This window comes from Balearica regulorum, chromosome 1 (genome assembly GCF_011004875.1).
Source record: "Balearica regulorum gibbericeps isolate bBalReg1 chromosome 1, bBalReg1.pri, whole genome shotgun sequence".
Classification (NCBI taxonomy): domain Eukaryota; kingdom Metazoa; phylum Chordata; class Aves; order Gruiformes; family Gruidae; genus Balearica; species Balearica regulorum.
Window position 1 is genome coordinate 159,420,339 of NC_046184.1, and position 18,417 is coordinate 159,438,755.

Sequence of the window (18,417 nt, forward strand, 5' to 3'; positions counted from 1 at the left end):
AAAAATTAAAAACCCAGAAAAAATTTCTCATTGCATTAGAGTTTTCTTCTAGAAAGCATTTAAGAACACGTGTAATCTCAAGCATATGGTTAAATATTTTCCCTAATATTAAGCTTTAGTAAATAAAAGCCAAAACTCATTAAAACACATATTACACTTAACCTTCATCAAAATGAGTCCCAGACAGTTTGCTGGTTGCTCTTTTCACCATCCTGTAAGATACTCAGATGCCGAATAGTGACTTTATTCGAGAAAGCACAGAAGAAAGGCTGATAGTGTGGATGATATTTAGTCTAATTGCAGTCCACACAGTGATGAAGAACAAAGATCATAACATCACCAGCGTCAGCCTCCATATAAAAAGAAATGTGCCATGCCTAACTTCTATCATGTCCAATTTCAAAGTATATCTTTGAAATAACTCCTTTAGCAAGCTACTCATTGCTGCATATTACATGCATTCCACAAATCATGGCTGCACTTGTTCTGTAAAGTCCAGTTTGTACAGCTAAAATGTGATGATTTAAGAGACAGGGCGTTAATGCCTAGATTCTTCTAGTTCTATAGGCAACAGGGAACTTAAAAACTATTAAAACATTATTTGTTCTATAGGGATTACTTATTACACATTCAATTTAGTCGACCATGTCTGCTGAGAGGCACAGAAATCCCACCATAGCTAATTTAAGAACTTACCAATTTCCCTTGCAATTCTGACAGCTTCATCTGCATCCTGTAAAAGCAGGAAATGAGACCCAACGTTAATCCCATCAGCCATTGCACTATGTCCTGAGGGCAGTCATATATTGCACTACTGTCTCCTCTGATTCATTTAATGTTTGATTTTACAACCTTCTGACCCTTTTCAGCCAGAGGAATGTAAAATTAATACCATAAGTGGAATGTAAATTCTACCTCATCATTAGTATACTGAGAAACTCAAAGCAACGAGGAATCAGCTGACAGGAAACACAACCAGGATCGCAAAATGATTTTCTGCAGTTGTAGGAATTTAATGCTAGAATTTAGACGTTTACAATCAATAATGGACCATAAATCAGATCGTTAAAGTTTGTCCACTGCCAGCTTTTTTCTGTCCTCACAGGTATTTCTTGTGTTTTCCTGGTTCTTGTCAGTAGGGGGAGTTGATTCTCTATTGTTTGGGAGTGATTCAGGTTCAGAAAAAATCTTGCAGAACTTCTTTGAAGACAAGGTTTTTTTTCCATCTACTGAAGAACAAACACAAGCATTTCACTTTTGCAAGTTTTCCATTCTAAAGACAGAATGAAATTAACCTCAAATGCATCATTTTCAACTGTATCTGAAATGAGAAGATTCACATAATTGTTTCCATTAATGAATCCACACGTTACTAGTGCACTACAATTAGAAAAATCTTTTTGTTGATGCCACCTATTGCTTCAGCTGACTCATACCACTATAGTCTGGTACAGAAAGAAGTACTAGGAAACCCACAGAATAAAAACCAAAATACTTGAACTTCTTAATAACCAAATCTCTTTTCCTGCAGTAGTTCATTCTGGTTTCTTCTACTGATAACTATTTCCATTATACAATACTAGAAAGAAAAAAGGGTTAAGTTACAGTGGCACAGGTTAAGTTTGAAAATTCCATCCAAATTTGCTAGTATTTATACTATTTTGTGACATGCATTAAAAAATTTGTATGGAAGGCAGTAATGTCTGGAAACCACCAGCTGCTAAGTGTGTCTGAAACTATGGGGGCTGACTTATGAACATTAAAATGAAACCTGATATTTTTAAAGCTTTCAAGGCAATCCGTTTTAAAGCACCCAGGTCAGAACTTTAAAAAAAAAACCCATAAGAAATGTTCATACCTGGTTCATTTATGTCCGATAATAAAACAAAATCCTCTTTAAAAGTCTTCAGTACCTAGTAACAGCCCCATGAAGAATAAGGGGGCTGGTAGGGGAAGTTGTCAGAAAATTTAATTTCCTTTCATTAGCTAGTCTGCTCCACAAATCGGTGCTTGTTAAGTTCAAAGCAGTCCTGAAAGCAACATCAGTTTTAAGTCTTTTTACTCCAGTCACATCTGTTAATGAGATTTTTTTCCAAATAACAATTGTTTTTAAGTCAAGAGATAAATCTAACAAAAAACTTCCCCCCCAAAAAAAAAATAAAAAAACCCCGGGGTTTACTGCTTTATTACACCTTGCTGCTTTCCATGACCCTGCACCCTCCAAATTTTAGCTTAAAGGGATAAAATGCATGAAAAGGGTCATTTAAGAATGTTAGTGGTTTCCACACATTGAGTTTGAAGGTTCTTTGTTCCTGCCTGTGACAGTTATGCGAGAATACTTCCCCTTAATAGCCTCTCTGTCAGGAAGTGTTAAACCTGCCAAATGCAGACAATTAGAGGCTCTTGAACAAAATGCAGGAAGAGTGATGACTGATGAAGAGCCACGATTATAGTCGAGAAGGAAACTTTTACATTTCTTTTCTCTTGCAAATTCACTCATATACTTGCAAGATAGAATTAAGGGGGGGGGGGAGCAAACACGGTAATTTTTTTTCACTTAGTTACCTGCAAACAAGTGGCTAACTGACACACTGCAGTCCACAGGAAGACAAGCTGCAAATCATTATAGGGGAAACTTTTCACTGCCACTGTACTTTTTATGCATGCATACAACAACTTTAAGTAATAAGCGGCATCGTATCAGCAGCACTAATTGTCTCAGTTCTGGCTTGAACAGACTGAAGTCATCTGCCCAGCACAATTATTCATTTACACTATTTCAACATCTGTTTCTTTTACAGTTCTAATATATTAGAACCCAAGCTCTAAGATTAAAAAAATAATCAATGCATATTCAAATTCTTTAGCCTTCAAAGAGAGTTTCTGAAATAGAAAACAAAAATATGCTGTGCTTTAAAGAGAAAAAACTAATAAACAGAGAATTAATAAACAACTCACATATTGAAATCTCTGGTCTTTTGATCTTTTTCCCTAAGTATGGTTTAGTGTCATGCATTTCACTCGCAGATTACATAAATACAGCAGCAGTTTGAGTACTTATAAAAAGTTAGGACAGTTACTATAGATTTTTGGTGCAAAGAACTTGTGATAGATACAGAATATTTACCATAGGGGGTAAAAACAGAATGCTATGTCACTGCATAACACCAGTCCATACGTGCAAAATATGTAAAACCACACTGGTACTAAAACCATTTTGAATTCTTTTTTAAAAGCAGGAGTCATCAATGATTTACTGCCATTTCCTCCCAAAGACACATTAGCTACGCTACCATTTTCCCAAAATAAACTGCAGATTGTAAAGAATTATATAATTTTAGCACCACATTTATTGTACAAATAAAATTGTTCAAGTAAAGGTACAAGTTTATAAAAATCACAAGAGTTATAAAATGATGTCATAGTGTTTTTACAAATGGCTGATTTCATTAAGTTAAAGAGACATAAAATGCTCATTTTGCGTAAGAATTTAACTTCCTAATTTCATGTACACGCCTCTCCGTCAAGTACCAGCAGGCGGAGACAAAAAAGCAGAACTCCTCTGATATAGAGGAATGCCAGGATAAAGCTGTTTAAGAGACTCCTAGAGCTGTAAAGCATTTTATTAATTACGAAGAACTACATAATAGTTTTCATGGCTGAGAGTGTTGGCCTTAAAGAACCTCCAGTTCATGTCTAGTCTCCAACAACCTCTCCAGCAATACAGTGGTCACTTAATACCAATGTCAATACCTCAATGCAAGAATGCAGCCAAAACAGACACTTGAAGCTTACATACAGTAAACTCAGAGCCTTGCTGAAAACCTTCAACATGTCTACTGACATCAGTGAAACTAAGTAGACACCCATAGATATTAATCTTCTGGGTCTTGCATCCAGCTGCGTTCTACCAGCCAGAAAACCAAACCGGCTGTACGTGGCAAAACAATATAAAAGTCTTTCTTCCCTTGCCATTCTTCTGCCAGTTTTTCTACTGCAACATCTCCTTATAGTCATTACTCAGCCTCCACTTTCTTCTTGTCACTTACTCCTCTTTACTCGTTTATGGACAATCATCTCAGCTCTAACTTGAGTATAGCCATTGCTCACGTGGATTAACACTAATTCTTTTGATTAAGACTATTTGCCACTCTCTCCCAATCAGGTTTTTGGAAACTACTTGTAGTTACAGATTTGAAAATTAACTACCTTTGAATGCTTTTGTTGGCTCTGTAGCTGACAGTACCAGACTCAAGTTCCTTACATGTGTAGACTGGATAACCCTTGCCCCAGCCAAATGAGAAACTGAACTAGCAACGAGAAGAAAATTACTCTTTGTCAAACTACCCTCTCTCCATGCCTTTCCATTCTCAGTTTCTTATTTGCTACAGCATATATGAGAATAGTTAGTTCTGTTATGTCGACCATCTGCCTCTTCAATCCCTCCAGGTCCTTAAGTATACTGTTGAAGGTCTTCCCTTCTCTTCAACTTCTAATTTAATTTCTAGTCACTGGGAATTTTTCTGCATGCAACTTCTCCAAGATGTTACTACAAAATCTTAGCAATTGCAATGTCTACTCCGTGTAAGTGCTAAGCAACACAAATAAGAGGGGAAAAACACTTACATAGGTCCTTCATGTATAAAGGGTATCTGCAGCACTATTTAACAAGTGCTAGATAAAGACAACTCTTCAAGTAACAAAGATTTTCAGTGCAGTCTTAAGTGGAATAACAAAGCACTAGAAGTTGTTACTCTATGTTTGCTTTAACTATTCATCCACAAAGAATACACGCAACTGATCTTTCTTAACTTCTGGCACTGTCAGAGGCATGAATGCAGTTTTCTTCCAGCTTTATTAGACTCCACTATAAAGATGAAGCTACCTCTAATCAACTCAAGTATCAAGTAGGCACTTAACTCCTTCCTAAGACCTTTAAAAATTTTATTTCTCAAGAAGAGCCTCCAGATTTTGAAAACTTCATAACTCCAACCAAAACAGGTCTCCCACAGAATGGCAGAAATCCTATGCAGTCTCAAATTCTTTGTGCATTGCTCTTCCGATTGTACCTGGTATTGCACAGCTTTGCCCTTCCTATGTTAATCCGAATTGGCAAAATTGTACATCAAGCTCTAACCAAAGATCAGGCATCCTGTATGACCTAATTACTTGGGTATTCATCCAAGCAAAAGACATTATCACAAAAAGGAGATCAGAGGACAAACACAGGCACATATTTAGATCCGTAGCAAGGATGAGAATATCAATTATCAGAAGTTTTATTTCCTAGAACTGGTAACCAAAGCACTAGTTAACCTAAAATTTTCATCTCCCCTTTCTGATAGAAACTACAACACTGGCAATGTCTGTGGACTCCTTTTTTTCTGGTGGGTATACTGTAGACTTTTTTTAATCTCATGTTCTTTTTCATCAACACTCTTCAGATAATCAGAACTAGTGCAAGGCTGAGGTATGTGAAATTGATATGATATGGATGCTTCAGGATTAAGCAACTACTGCATGAGCTCCTTTCAATAGCTGAGGATTGGAGTTGTCAACTCAATCCTACATTCCAGTTCATTTGGTGTTAAGACTACCATTGCATATAGCCAATTGCCAGCCAGATCACTTGCACTCTTGCAGCTTACCAGTACCTGAAGGGGCCTACAGGAAAGCTGGTGAGGGACTGTTTATCAGGGAGTGTAGGGACAGGAGACAAGGGGTAATGGGTTTAAGCTGAAGGAGGGTCGATTTAGATTAGATATTAGAAAGAAATTCTTCCCTATGACAGGATGCCCAGAGAGGTTGTGGAGGCCCCATCCCTGGAAGTGTTTAAGACCAGGCTGGATGGGGCTTTGGGCAATGTGGTCTAGTGGAGGGTGTCCCTGCCCACAGTAGGAGGGTTGGAACTAGATGGTCTTTAAGGTCCCTTCCAACCCAAACTATTCTATGATTCTATGATTTTGCATCAGGAAGTTCAGGTAATTGTCAAAAAAAGTGCAATTACAGGCCTCGGAAACAAGTGCATACAGGTAAGTAGCTAAGTTTCACTAGTTATATGGCTATCTGCTCATTAACCACTACTCTACCTTGGCAGGTGTGTTTGTTTATATTAGCAGAATAACAGACCCTCACAGAAGTTTTAACTTGATTCAGTGATGAAACCAGCATTTTCAGTATTTGATTCTGCACTAGAAGAAGTTTTGTGGGGTTTAGATGATCAAAGTTATCTCCTAATGAGATGTTTTTCCCAGAAGTTATTTTCAGGATTTCTAGAAGAATATACAGGATATCAGAGAGAACAGAGCATCTTAGACACAATAGCTTGGTCTTATACAGGATAGCTTGGCTGCCATTAAATCTTATGAGTGCTAAAAGGACCACATACACAAGGACTGCTAAAACACACAACAAAAAATCTGAAGAAATGCTGCCAGAATTCAGCACTGCTACAAATGCCAGCCTACCACTCATACGGAGCCCTCCATAAGAGAAGCAATTCTTTGTACTTTTTCCTGTTGAAGCACATCCCACTGCCAGGCGTTACACAAAACGGGCGTTTCCATCACAAGTACTGAAGAATTCTCTTGTGCATTTTGACCTCAGCTACTTCATGATTTTATTGTTCTCTCTCAGTAGCCAAGTTCTCCAGACATCCTCATCAGAATGATAATTTTATGGAGGCTTAGCTTCTTTGCACTCTGTTCACCTTTCTCATTTAGCTGGGTTTGTTTTCTTCCTGCTAACAGGGTTTAAAATCCAACTTAGCTGACATGATGCTGAAAACCATTGCCCTGGTATATGTAGTTCCTTAAAATACAGTCTGCATTCCATCAATATATTCAGTTGTTCCCAATTATCTTGACATTTCCTATTTCATCATGTAAATAAGATTTATGATGATCGAAGGTCAGTAACAATTGTCATAAATAAAACCTGAAAAGCTTTCCCTTCAACTATGTTAAAGTGTTGTTGAAAAAAAACTTCACTTTTTCCTGCAACTCAAAGTTTTACTTAAATTTCATATGAAAAAAAAATCTAACTTGACATGCCAAGCACAAAAAATTTCAACCCAGGTCAACATTTTACAATACACCAAAGTTTTGGGTATATACAACGAAGGTTTTAAAGGAAAAAATCTTATTTACCTACGTTAAGACAGACAATATGTAAAGACACACACAGGAAAGCTTACAAGAGCCCAACGCAACCAAAGAAATACTTTATTTCACCTTACAAAATATAAAGAAACAACCAAAATATTTATAAAACTGTTGGAAATCATTCCTTCTAAAACCCCAGGAGGAACACTACCTCTAGACCCAGACAAAGAGCCACCAACTTCCCCCCACACTGAGTTTTGCAACACCTGGAAATCTATACCATCAGCACAGACCATAAAATGAAAACTTCATACAGTGTAACAAGCTTCACCGTTAACTTCTGCCTGTCAAGATCTTGGCTAACAAGAAGCACAGAGCCAAGAAATGTAAGGACACATGCAGATAGTTGAATCCATATCTGATATTTAACACATTTACCTGCCTTCATGTTAAAGCAAAACATTTTTAGAGACTCCATAGAAGCAGTCCTTACTACATCATTGACATCATTCTTCCCCAAAGCTCTCTTGCTAGTAAAAATCTTTATCCCATTTTTAATTACATCTTACTGAAAAAGAAGTTATAATTACATTCTGCATCAGACCTTCAATAGCTGTACTTCAATTTAGACACTGTTCCTACAGTGGGTAGACAGTAATTAAATGATTTCTCACCTTAACTACTCCATCAAAGCCAGGGATCGTGTTGACCTTTGCATTCTTGGCTAACAATTTGCTTTCAATCTTGTCTCCCATAGCTTGAATAGCATGTGTGTCAGGTCCAATGAAGGTGACACCTTCTGATGCCTGCAAAGACAGTGAAGGTATAACTTTAGGAGATGAAACTAAAAATCAGCTTTATACAGATATTACTACTGATTTTTTTTCTCTCTTTTTGAGCTGATTAATGAAATGTTTAGAAGACAGTGATCTGTTTATGTAACGGTCTAGCAATATATAAGCAGCATTTCAACCAGTTCATTAGAAATGTGTATGACCTTGTGAAACTATGTATACACACAGATTCAAAGCCTCTATAATTAGCATTTGTATAAATCAAAGCCAGGCCAAAGAAAAATAGCTGAAAGTGGAAGTACTCCAGCCTGAAAGTTAGAAATATCCCTTGAGAAAATAGAGGCTACTTAACTCACCATTGGAATAGTTGCAAGTGATTTACAAAGATATGCTTGCTAAACTGTAATGCAGTTCCATTATACATTCTTAAAATCAAACCTTGATGAAAATCAAAATTAAAGTCTCTTACTCAATGTATTTGCAGATCTTGAAAATAAGGTAATAAGTAAAATAATGATTCCCCTGCTCTTTCAGACAACTCTTTCAATATAAATGCAGAAATAGGTTAACATAAAATACTTTAATACTTAAAGTTTAATACAGACAGAACACTGAATTGCATTTTTTCCCCTCCTGTTTCTCTATGCCAGTAACGGATTTCAGTGATCAAGTATACAGACTTTTTCTTCAAACCTCTCCAGGGTCAGAAACATACAGAGCTAAAGGCAATTCTATCGGAACTGTTTCACTGAAAATTACTGATGCATCAATGAGTACATGCATGTTTCCAGCAACTTAACATCTTTTGTACTATAGGGAAAAAAAAAAAACCCACATCAAAAGAATAAGCATACTAGTAACCTTGCACAGTTTTTTCCAACTGTTTCATAGATTTTTTTATTTTTTTTTGGCTCAATTCTAAGACACCTGTAAAACTCTTAAAAACAATGTGTTACCAGCTGATGAGCAGTTTACTTAATACCAATACTAACACAATGGCAAACATTCAATTTCTTATATCGGAATTGGTATATTAATACACTGTCCTTCTGACATACACTTGTGCTGCATATGTTAGGGTTGCCAGATAGTTATAGTGACTAACAATAAAAAGTAATTTGCTGAAGCTTTGTGCATTTATATCATGAAAGTATGTGACCATAGAACAGATATAAGAAAAATACGGGTTTTAAGCTGGGGAATAATGTCCTCCTATTTGTGACCTTCTAAGAGCCGAGAGCTCCCAACATGCTGGGGAGTCACTGTTTTCACTGTCAGCAGCTTCCTAGCACGAAGGGTGTAATAGCAGAAGCTCTGTGTGGACAACTTCCTATCATCCTAGCTGACAGGGTGCTACAGATAACTGAGAAAAGACCAGGTAAGTATTACAGACACACTAGGAAGCTCATGCAAAGACACCCAAACCAAATGCAAAGCATTGGTTAGAGCTACTTCAAAGGCTCGTTAGCTTCAACTCACAATGAACCATCAGGGTTTTTATCTCAGCTCACCTCTTCTATACTACAGTTGGCTTATTAGTTCAGCAACTCAGTAATATTGATTTGATGTCTTACAAAGTTGGGAAGACTGCAGTAGGAGGGAGGAAGGGATAGGAAGACTGACACAAGGGTACAGACATATTAATATTATAGTGCCAAAGGATGTGAACACTAAAGGAACTCACTTTTTAAGGAGAAGAGAAACAAGCAAAGAGCTGATGTTTGAAATCATAGTGACACAAAGTTCTGACCATTTCAGAAACAGCAGATTACAATCTGAAAACTCTTTAACAAGGGAGTTTTAAATAGGCGTCTGCATACGCCTGGAAGTAGGGCAGAGTTGCCTTCTCTCAGACTGTATTCCAGTCTCAAAAAGCTTTATAGAAAAAGTTCACTTACGTATGTGGCAACTGGAGATTATGCTTCCAATTTTACCATATATTGCTTCGTCTTCCCACTCTCTTCTCAAAGTTTACAACCAAAAACATGGGATCTCAGGATGTCATCAAGAAAGTGGGTCCAAAACTTTTGCTTTCCAGTGAAAGGCACACAGGGGACATGTGACTTGACTTACTGTCTCTTCTTACTGCCTCACGGCATGGACTTTCAAAGTGCCCCATTCATTCCCTGCTCCCTCCCAAGGAGGCAGTTGGATAAGAAGAGGACAGCACCATTCAGGACAGATTCATGAACTACCTGAGAAGAAACAGCCCAGGCCATTTCAAGAAATGAATCTGCTGCATCCAGTATATTTGTTACATGAATCTTGTAGAGCTATAATATTCCATGTGGATACAATCAATACTTGTTAAAAATTAAGTACTAGATTATGAGCAGCAGATTCACGTTACTCTACTGAAAATACCACTGGGTGCAACTTGTATCTCTGAATTTTTCTTTTTTTTAACGTATACTTTCAATGTCCAGAATTTACAAAATGCACTTGTCTACACATGCAGCTGTTGGCTTTAACTGCTTTGAACCTTACACAGAACAACTCTTCAATTGTGAACAAGCAGCAGCTTAGTACCACCAGCTAGTCCACTATATGGTTAGTCATCACATCCAGTTATTTCCCAGCAACAAAATCTGAAACAAAACAGTTCAACTCAATGTGATATCACAAGATGACTGAAACCAAACAACTCTGCATGCTGCAATATCCTTAAATCAAAAATAAGTTAAACCAAGGGGGATTGACCAGTTTCCAGCCAATACATTAAACCATCTCTTATACAGAAAAGGTGTGCGTTATCTGACATGACTTGCAACTAAATTTAGCTAAGCTCGCAAAGTAAGACTTTGTCAGCTTAAGGCACTATGGGACAAACTCTTGCAAGTCTTGCTACAATGATTTAAGACCCTGTCACTCAAAGATGCTCGCTCAAGCTCTCTGCCAAAGCTTCTCAGCTCATTCACCAGAAAAGTACCCCAGCTTCTTCACTGCCAATACTCACACATAATGTACTAAATGATCTGTTCAAAACTCTAATGCCTGATACTGAAAATACCAAAAATAGACCATAAGAAAGAATGTGGCAGTATCCTCTTCTGCTCCCACAAAGATTTATCAGCGTTCATCCATTAGTACCTTTAGTTTATGAAACACACGGAAGTGGTGAAACTGTGCAAGAAAAACTTTCAGTGCCTGATGACAGTCTGTCCACACACAGATTTGCCAATGTACTGCAAGCGCTAGACCCTCTGCTGTACGTACACAAGCTTACACACTGCGTACCAAGCAAGTTCATCCAAAAATTGTTACTCTTCCACATGTTCAGCAGCATACTCCAGCCTTGAAGGCTAAATATCTGGGCATAGGGAATGTGTCACATCTCACCATAAACATGCACCAGCATTTTCTTTAGAAACATACCTGTATATCACTGCTCTACTTTGTATAGTCAAAGGTACAGACAAACAATAATGAGTATTTTACAAAAAGAACAATTTCAGAATACATTCTATGCCAAGAAAGTTAGCTCTTTCTTTGACTAAGAGGTAGATATTGAAGAGTTTTCCTTAACACTCCTCTATTTTTGAGGCCAGCAATAGCTGGTTTAATTGTAGTGCCTCAAAAATCACAAAAAAGGAAGAGAGAATGAACTGCCTTTTTTTCCCCCCTTAAGCCAGACAAAAGCTTTATTCTACCCTCAGGGAACACAGGACCCCAAATATAGCAAAAATTAAGCAGTGTCAAAGTAGGACAAGCAAAGGCAAGATTTGGAAAATCCAACTGGGAAGTCTGTGGTTGAGCTGTATGTGACCTTCACAGTCTGTCAGCCACATCTGACTGCTCTGGGTACGGAGAGGGCCAAACAGAGCTATGCTAGCATAAATCACCATCCCCTCGATGTTTGGAAAGGACCCGCCTGTCTGACAAACTCTTTAGGACCTGAGGAAACTGAAGAGGAGATTCCTTTGCATCGCCTCCTGGAAATTATGAATGCAGAGATTCACAATTACTGTATTATACAGTCAGTAGCGTATTCAGCCTCAGCGACAGCATAAGCAGAACTAAGAACAGAAAGCATGAAGGAGGGAAAACTGCATAATAAACTTTCATACACACTAGCTCCCTTGGCAACATATACTCTTCTGTGGGCTTATGAATATGTGGCAAACCAGCCAACTCACTGCCAGGCTTCTCAGCACTGAAGGAAATGACTGAACAGTTCCAACCCAGCTTTAGACAAAACAAGTGATAGTAAAACTTTTCCTCTGTCTTTTACCACATTAGTTACGGACAATCAAACACACTTTTTGGTGTCCTCATTCAAGCCAAGATATTTAAATCTGCACATAACACCAGTTTAACTGAGCAGCTCCAACAAGGAGGTATGTCACATACAAAAACACAGCTATCAAGAATCTTGTGGTTTCTTTCAGGATCATTTGGTATGATTCTTCCACTTCCACCGCACTGATGTGGCAAAACACATTCCAAGTGCCCAGCTGCTTCCAGGTGCAAGAGCCCCTATAATTATCTTACCACACAGAAACAATGCAATAATGCAGGCTTTGTGCTTGCTCGTTCCGTGGTACCCAAAATGATTAGTTGGGAAACATTTTCCTACATCTGTGAGGAAGAAATGGCTGAGAGGATGGAGATCTCAGGAGCAATTGTAGCTGCTCTACTTTACTGAAAATAATCTTTCCTATCTAAAACATAGAGCTGGTTTTGAACAAGCTCATTAAATTTACATAACTCAAATGATCTGTTGCATACAGCCATCAGATCATATGTTCTCAAACCCAGACTTACATACGATGTTTTCAACATTACCCAAATTTGAGGTGCTACTTACCAGAAGACAGTAACAGTAATTCACTCAGGAGAAAAGGGCCTAACCCCAGCACCACTAGTTGGGCAGGCTCAGAGCCTGCAGTCTGTCAGGAGCGACCAGAGAAGCAACTGAGCCAACCTTCTCCAAGTCTCTCCTTCCTCTCCAGCACATCCCATCCCACAGCCCTATCTATCCTCCTTCTTAGGGCAGGCACTGGCGTTCCTCAGTTGGCCTAGCTAACCAACATGGCAGACAATGACCTATCATTTTTTGGTGAGAAGTATCTTCCATTGCTTTCATGAGTTAAGCTAAATAGAGAAGCATCATGGGCATTGGAGAAAGGACCACATAAGCTGCTGGAGCACACAACTGGGAACAAGAACCTTCTTTTGGGGGAAGACACATGCTCAGCTCTTGGGGGATACGGGGCGGGGGGACGGGGATGACAGGACTGCATGCTGCTATATTGGCTTGCTTTCACCTTCGAGTCTGCATTTCTGTTTTAAGGCTTGCAATGTGCAATAAAGCACATTGTTGCTTCTCTGAGGAGCAGTGTTTTAATCACAGAATAGCTGAAGCTTGAAGCAAAGCCCCTGCTTGAACCCGGTCTTTGACATGTGCTGTCAAGTAGTGGAACATCTTAGGGGCAGAAGAGAAGCAGAAACAAGATTCTGTCGCAGTGAGACAACAGCAAGATCAGCTACTGTGGTAACAACTTACCACACTTACTCAAGAACATACTGGCCAACGAGATTATGAAGGAAGGTCCACAGGTAAGAACTCCAGTAGAAACTCTTATTATAGGTCTGGTTTTCAAAGGGGTTTTGTCCCAACCCTCAAGTTTCTTCACAGGAAAATCTGGAAGAGGTTTCCATGAAATACTTGGGTGCAGCTGATTAATTCTTTCACAGTTGTACTAGGGAATGACTGCCTTAATTTCTCTTCCCTCTTAACACACAGCCAGTCAAGGAGGCAGATCCAATGGGGAAGGGAAGGGACAGTAGTAGTCTGGCAATCACAAACAGTATCAGAGTTCCAGAAAAATTGGAATCTTCCACAAATACGGTCTCTCATCTACAGCAGGGACTCATGGCTCACCAGAAGTAAACAGACCTGTAGATGCAGCTGCCTGCAGCTACGTACAAAGCAAAGCAGCTAAGCAGCACAGCTCAAGGATGACTGTAATTGCTAGCTGGGCTCAAAGCCTCTAAGTTACATGGGCTAAATGCAGGGCTGAGAAGCAGAGCTGGCAGCAAAAGGAAGGTCCAACAGAGGTTTAAACAGCCTAAAAAATAACCAAGAACACGAAAATCCACTTAAAGTGGCCAGATGAAACATCCAAAGATTGAGGAGTCCTACCAGAAAAAAAAGAACAGGCATACTGGTATATGTTGAAAGAAGCGGGGACGTAACAGATGATCTCGCAATATAGGAACTGTCTATCCTGAAGGCTCAGAATAAAGAGCATAAAGGAGTGGCAATGATCTGCCCAGGCATCAATCTGTAAGTTTAGTATTAACAAACAGATAATTTCATTTATGCAACTTATTTTAAGTTGGAGAAGGCCTGAAACAGCAACATGCCTAGGTATTATCATGGATCACCAAAAGCAGTGATTCTCCAGCAGTTCAACAAACAAGAATTTCTCCAATCTTGTTTACAATGAAACAAGCAGAACTTTTGAAGCCAAGAGATCTTCAGAATATGCACATATTCACGTACACACACAAGAGAAAAGATAATACTTACAGGTACAGTAGCATCCTTCATAAGAACAAGGTTGTGTTGTTGGCTTTTTTTTGGGGGGGTGGGGGGTGTTGTTTTTTAAGTGAGCCATACTGAAGAAAAGTAAACTACAGCCTTCTGTACAGGCTTACAACAGAACAGCATAGCACCTCTTCTGTGAATACTGTGATATAAGCACATGGATAAATACGCTAGAGGAGGAAAGGCTGTAGCATCCTACTTTTTCTCTGACTACATATTTGCCTTTGGCTACTGTAGTTCTTTCAGGAGATCTGGTCTTTGTTTTGTTTGAGGGTCTGGGAAGGAGATGGAGTATTATAATCACCTTGAATTGCATACGCAGCAGGCAGACAGTGATAGCAACTAGCCTGGGAAGTAAAAGGTTAATTGGTGATTGGCAAAGTGACAGAACCCAATGCAACTTGCTGGAGTGGTGGTAAAGAACTGTGCTGCCCAGCCTGCCAGACCTCACTGCTTGTTCCAAGTTCTACTTCAAAATATAAACTTACTGTTACTTGGCTCCAAAAAACACTGCATTTTAGAAGCCAGACCCACCACACAAGCTATATCACCACCTGTGACACTATACTGTGCCATTTTAAATACCTGTACTCCCTGTCTCAAATAAGAGCACGTACTGTAAGAGCAAGTGATACATCAAGAGTGTTTCTAAAGAAAGCGAAAAGGTAGCAGAATGAAAAAGCTTTACCTGAAATTGAACACAGCTGCAAGAAGTTTGTCTTACTACTTAAAACTGAAATTACAGAATGCTAAAGCATTTTCACAACCACTACCTTAAGTAAGAAGAGAGATGACTGCTGGGCAGGAATACTAAAAACTGAAAACCAGAATACACTTATTTACTTAGAAATAAATCAATGCAGATGCCAGTTTCCATGTTTAGTCTCTGGCATAGGGAGGGAGATGTGTTAACAAATTCCCTTTAAGCCATTATTCTAAGAAATAAATCTGATTTATTTAATCCTGGTGTGAATCTGTTCACGCTGGTCTCCAAAGTATAGTTTAAACTATGCAGAGCTATGAAAATATATTAATCAGTTACCAGAAAATCTTTTACTATATTTAAGTTCCACCAGTATGACCAAACTTCTGAAGGACCAAATGAAGACAGGCCTTATCCAAGCCCCAGATATACCTTCTCTAATGCAGGCTAGGAATAGAATGCAGGAACAGCATATACCTATATATCATATACAGAGAGATAGGTATATTTATGTTTTTCAAAATGTAATATGTGTATACTCGAATCCTTGGGGCTGGGAAGAGTGAAGTCAATCTGTTAGACTACTCTAAAGCTGAGCTTAAAAAGGCACAGTTACTGGAACCAGTATAAGCACAATCTAAGGCTACTTAACTTCAATGTCCCAGAAAAGTGTGCGCCTCTCAGAAGAGGTGCGTGACCTCCTGCATAAACACCAAGGAGCAGCCAGAATAAATCTAAATAGTCGGCATCACCTTAAGCACAAATGCTGCATAAAAGATAGCTTTTACATAAACTTTAAAGTCATCTCCAATTCCACAGGAGTGATGTTTACAAAGTCAAAACTGTAAGAATCCAACTAATCTTTAGACATCTTAACAAGATAAAAGCTATGAACTCATATGATCATCCAGTATATGTACAAAGGGTAAATGTGCTTGCACTGATTCAATTCTGCATTTTAAAATTTAAAGAGTTTCATTAATCAAACATTTCATAGTGTATATTATACTTCTAAGTGGAAAAAAAATTATATTCAGCTTCCAGGTCATATCTTTGCAAGTGAAAAAAGCACAGAAGCTTTTTCCAAGGACTCAAAGCTACAAGACCCTGAGAAGAACAAAAAATACCTCTGGGGCTCTATAGTTCTAAGTTTTCACTTTGGATCTGACCATCAAGCTGAAGTTTTACTTGATAATTTAAAACAGTTTAAAGCTTTAAGATGGTCTACATATTATTTTATACCTTTGTGCAGAACCCAAATGCAATATTGAGTTATCCAAGTTTTTTAGAAGCATTTCTGAAATACAAACTCTAAAACTTGAACATACAGTAGTTTGTATGACATGCCACTGTCAAGGATGAATTGCTTCATCAGCTATAAAACATTTCCTATGCACACACGAGCCAACACACAGGCAAAGAAACTTAGCCCTGCTTCTATTGCAAAAAGTTTGTGTATTCGACTATATCAGTAGTAAAGAATACCCAGAAAATTTAGGGAGAAACAAATGAAACTTAAGAATTTTCCCTGGATGGTTTCCATATTGCTTTTCTTCATTTCGTGGCATTGAAACCACCCTTGATTTTTACATGATAAAAGAAATCTGTGGAACTAATCCTAGAAACCTCTTTCTGTTTCCTTGCTTAACACCTCCAGGCGACAGAAAAGACAAAATGCTTCATTTGCATCCTTAAACATTAGAAACTGCGAATGAGCCCTTTCAGCTGCAAATGTTATTGCATCTACATTTCCAGAAGAGAAAGAAGGTTAAACAGCCTACTCAGGTTTATGTTAACTCATCTCTTTTTAGCACCGTGAGCACCACAAAGAGCAGAGAATGTGGAAGCTTAACAGCCCAACCTCTTTCTTCATTACGTTCAATTAGATGCTGGAAATGGATATAGCTGCTGATTACACGAAGATAAAGAGAAGAAATCAGGGATGCACAAAGGAAACGGCAAACACTAACAAGTGTAATCTTAGTCTTCTCAATCATCCAGCCTCATGAAGACCATTTCATTTTTCATGCAACACAAAAAAGTTTTATCAGTTGCATGACCACACAAGGTTTTGCCTGATGTAAAAGCAGCATTTGTTTCATCATTAATACAAACTCAAAGTTTAAAATGCAATGTGCCAGTGTTGCAAAAAGCCATGCTGAACACATTAGTAAGGTAAGAAAGAGTCCTTGCTTGATGTGCTACACAGTACTTCACCTTATCAATTAGAGAATAAATTCGAGCCACAGTCAAACAGCCAAACAACACTATTAAGCTACTTTATTTCAGAATACAATTAAGTACAATTTATTCTGCAAGAATACTAGATCTCCTACCTGGCTTTTTTTTTTTAATTAGGATTCAACCTACGTGGTATTTTTCATTTGTTTGCAGTGAAAAAAGCACTTGGAATTACTGTACTGAATTCAGTAGACAAAGGTAGCAGCATTTTATCTTCTAGGCCATTTGGCTTCCAGTCTGGAAGAAAAGTCTTCAGCTTGGTAGAGAACACTCAATGAGATGTTTAACAGAAAACATACATTAAATGAAAACCAGGCACTCATGGAAAAAAAGCAGGATGGAGTGATGAGAGGGAGAAACAGGGGAGCATCTTTCTAGCCAAACCAATGCCTCACATTACTAAGGACGCAAGTTTGACACATACAAAATTTCCTGTACTGAACTATGAAACTAAAAGTTCAGTAGAGAAGACAAACTGAATAACAGTTCAAAAACCTGAATGTTAGAGCAGGTGAAGAAAATACATATGCTCAAGGCATTCTTTACACAGCCATGCTATTTCTCCTGTTCTACAGATGCATGCGAAGCTTTGCAAATGAATATGGAAAGCAAGCATATAGTCCAATTAGTAGGTGCACGTTGTAATGCCTTAGGTTGTGTTTTTTGGGGGGGATGGGACAGGACATGAGAATACAGTTAGAAGTCAACAAGTAAAGAAAAATTAGCACTGTGTTATTGAGATGTTACACTGAGCTTGTGTAACCATGGGATAGGGGCCGTGAAACAGAAACGATAGAATCAGGTTGAGATAATTAGTTTGTAACCACGGTAATAGACAATAAAGCTAATTGACCATGGCAAGGTACAATGCTGCTATGTTCCATGTACAGTCCCTACCAAACTGAGCAATAGGTTTGGAGATATTAATCTTATGAAGTAAGTAGTTATGGACAGGTGCATCCACAGCAAGGATACTGCACATGCCCGCAAGAAGAGGGTCACCCAGCGAACACGGGTGCGAGA

At 38.4% G+C, this 18,417-nt stretch overlaps 1 protein-coding gene across 2 annotated transcripts in view; it reads right to left on the reverse strand.

Annotated features, from left to right (window-relative positions):
- The window catches only part of PCCA (propionyl-CoA carboxylase subunit alpha), a 302,667-nt gene that overhangs the window by 209,308 nt on the left and 74,942 nt on the right, over positions 1-18,417 (reverse strand). For both annotated transcript variants that reach the window (XR_012833141.1, XM_075740848.1), the window contains exons 7-8: positions 7,778-7,909; positions 697-733 (exon numbers count right to left, since the gene is read on the reverse strand). Coding sequence is in view for 1 of the 2 variants with exons in the window: in XM_075740848.1 (XP_075596963.1) it covers positions 697-733; positions 7,778-7,909 (169 nt within the window). In the remaining variant the exon portion in view is untranslated. The remainder of the gene's footprint in view (positions 1-696; positions 734-7,777; positions 7,910-18,417) is intronic.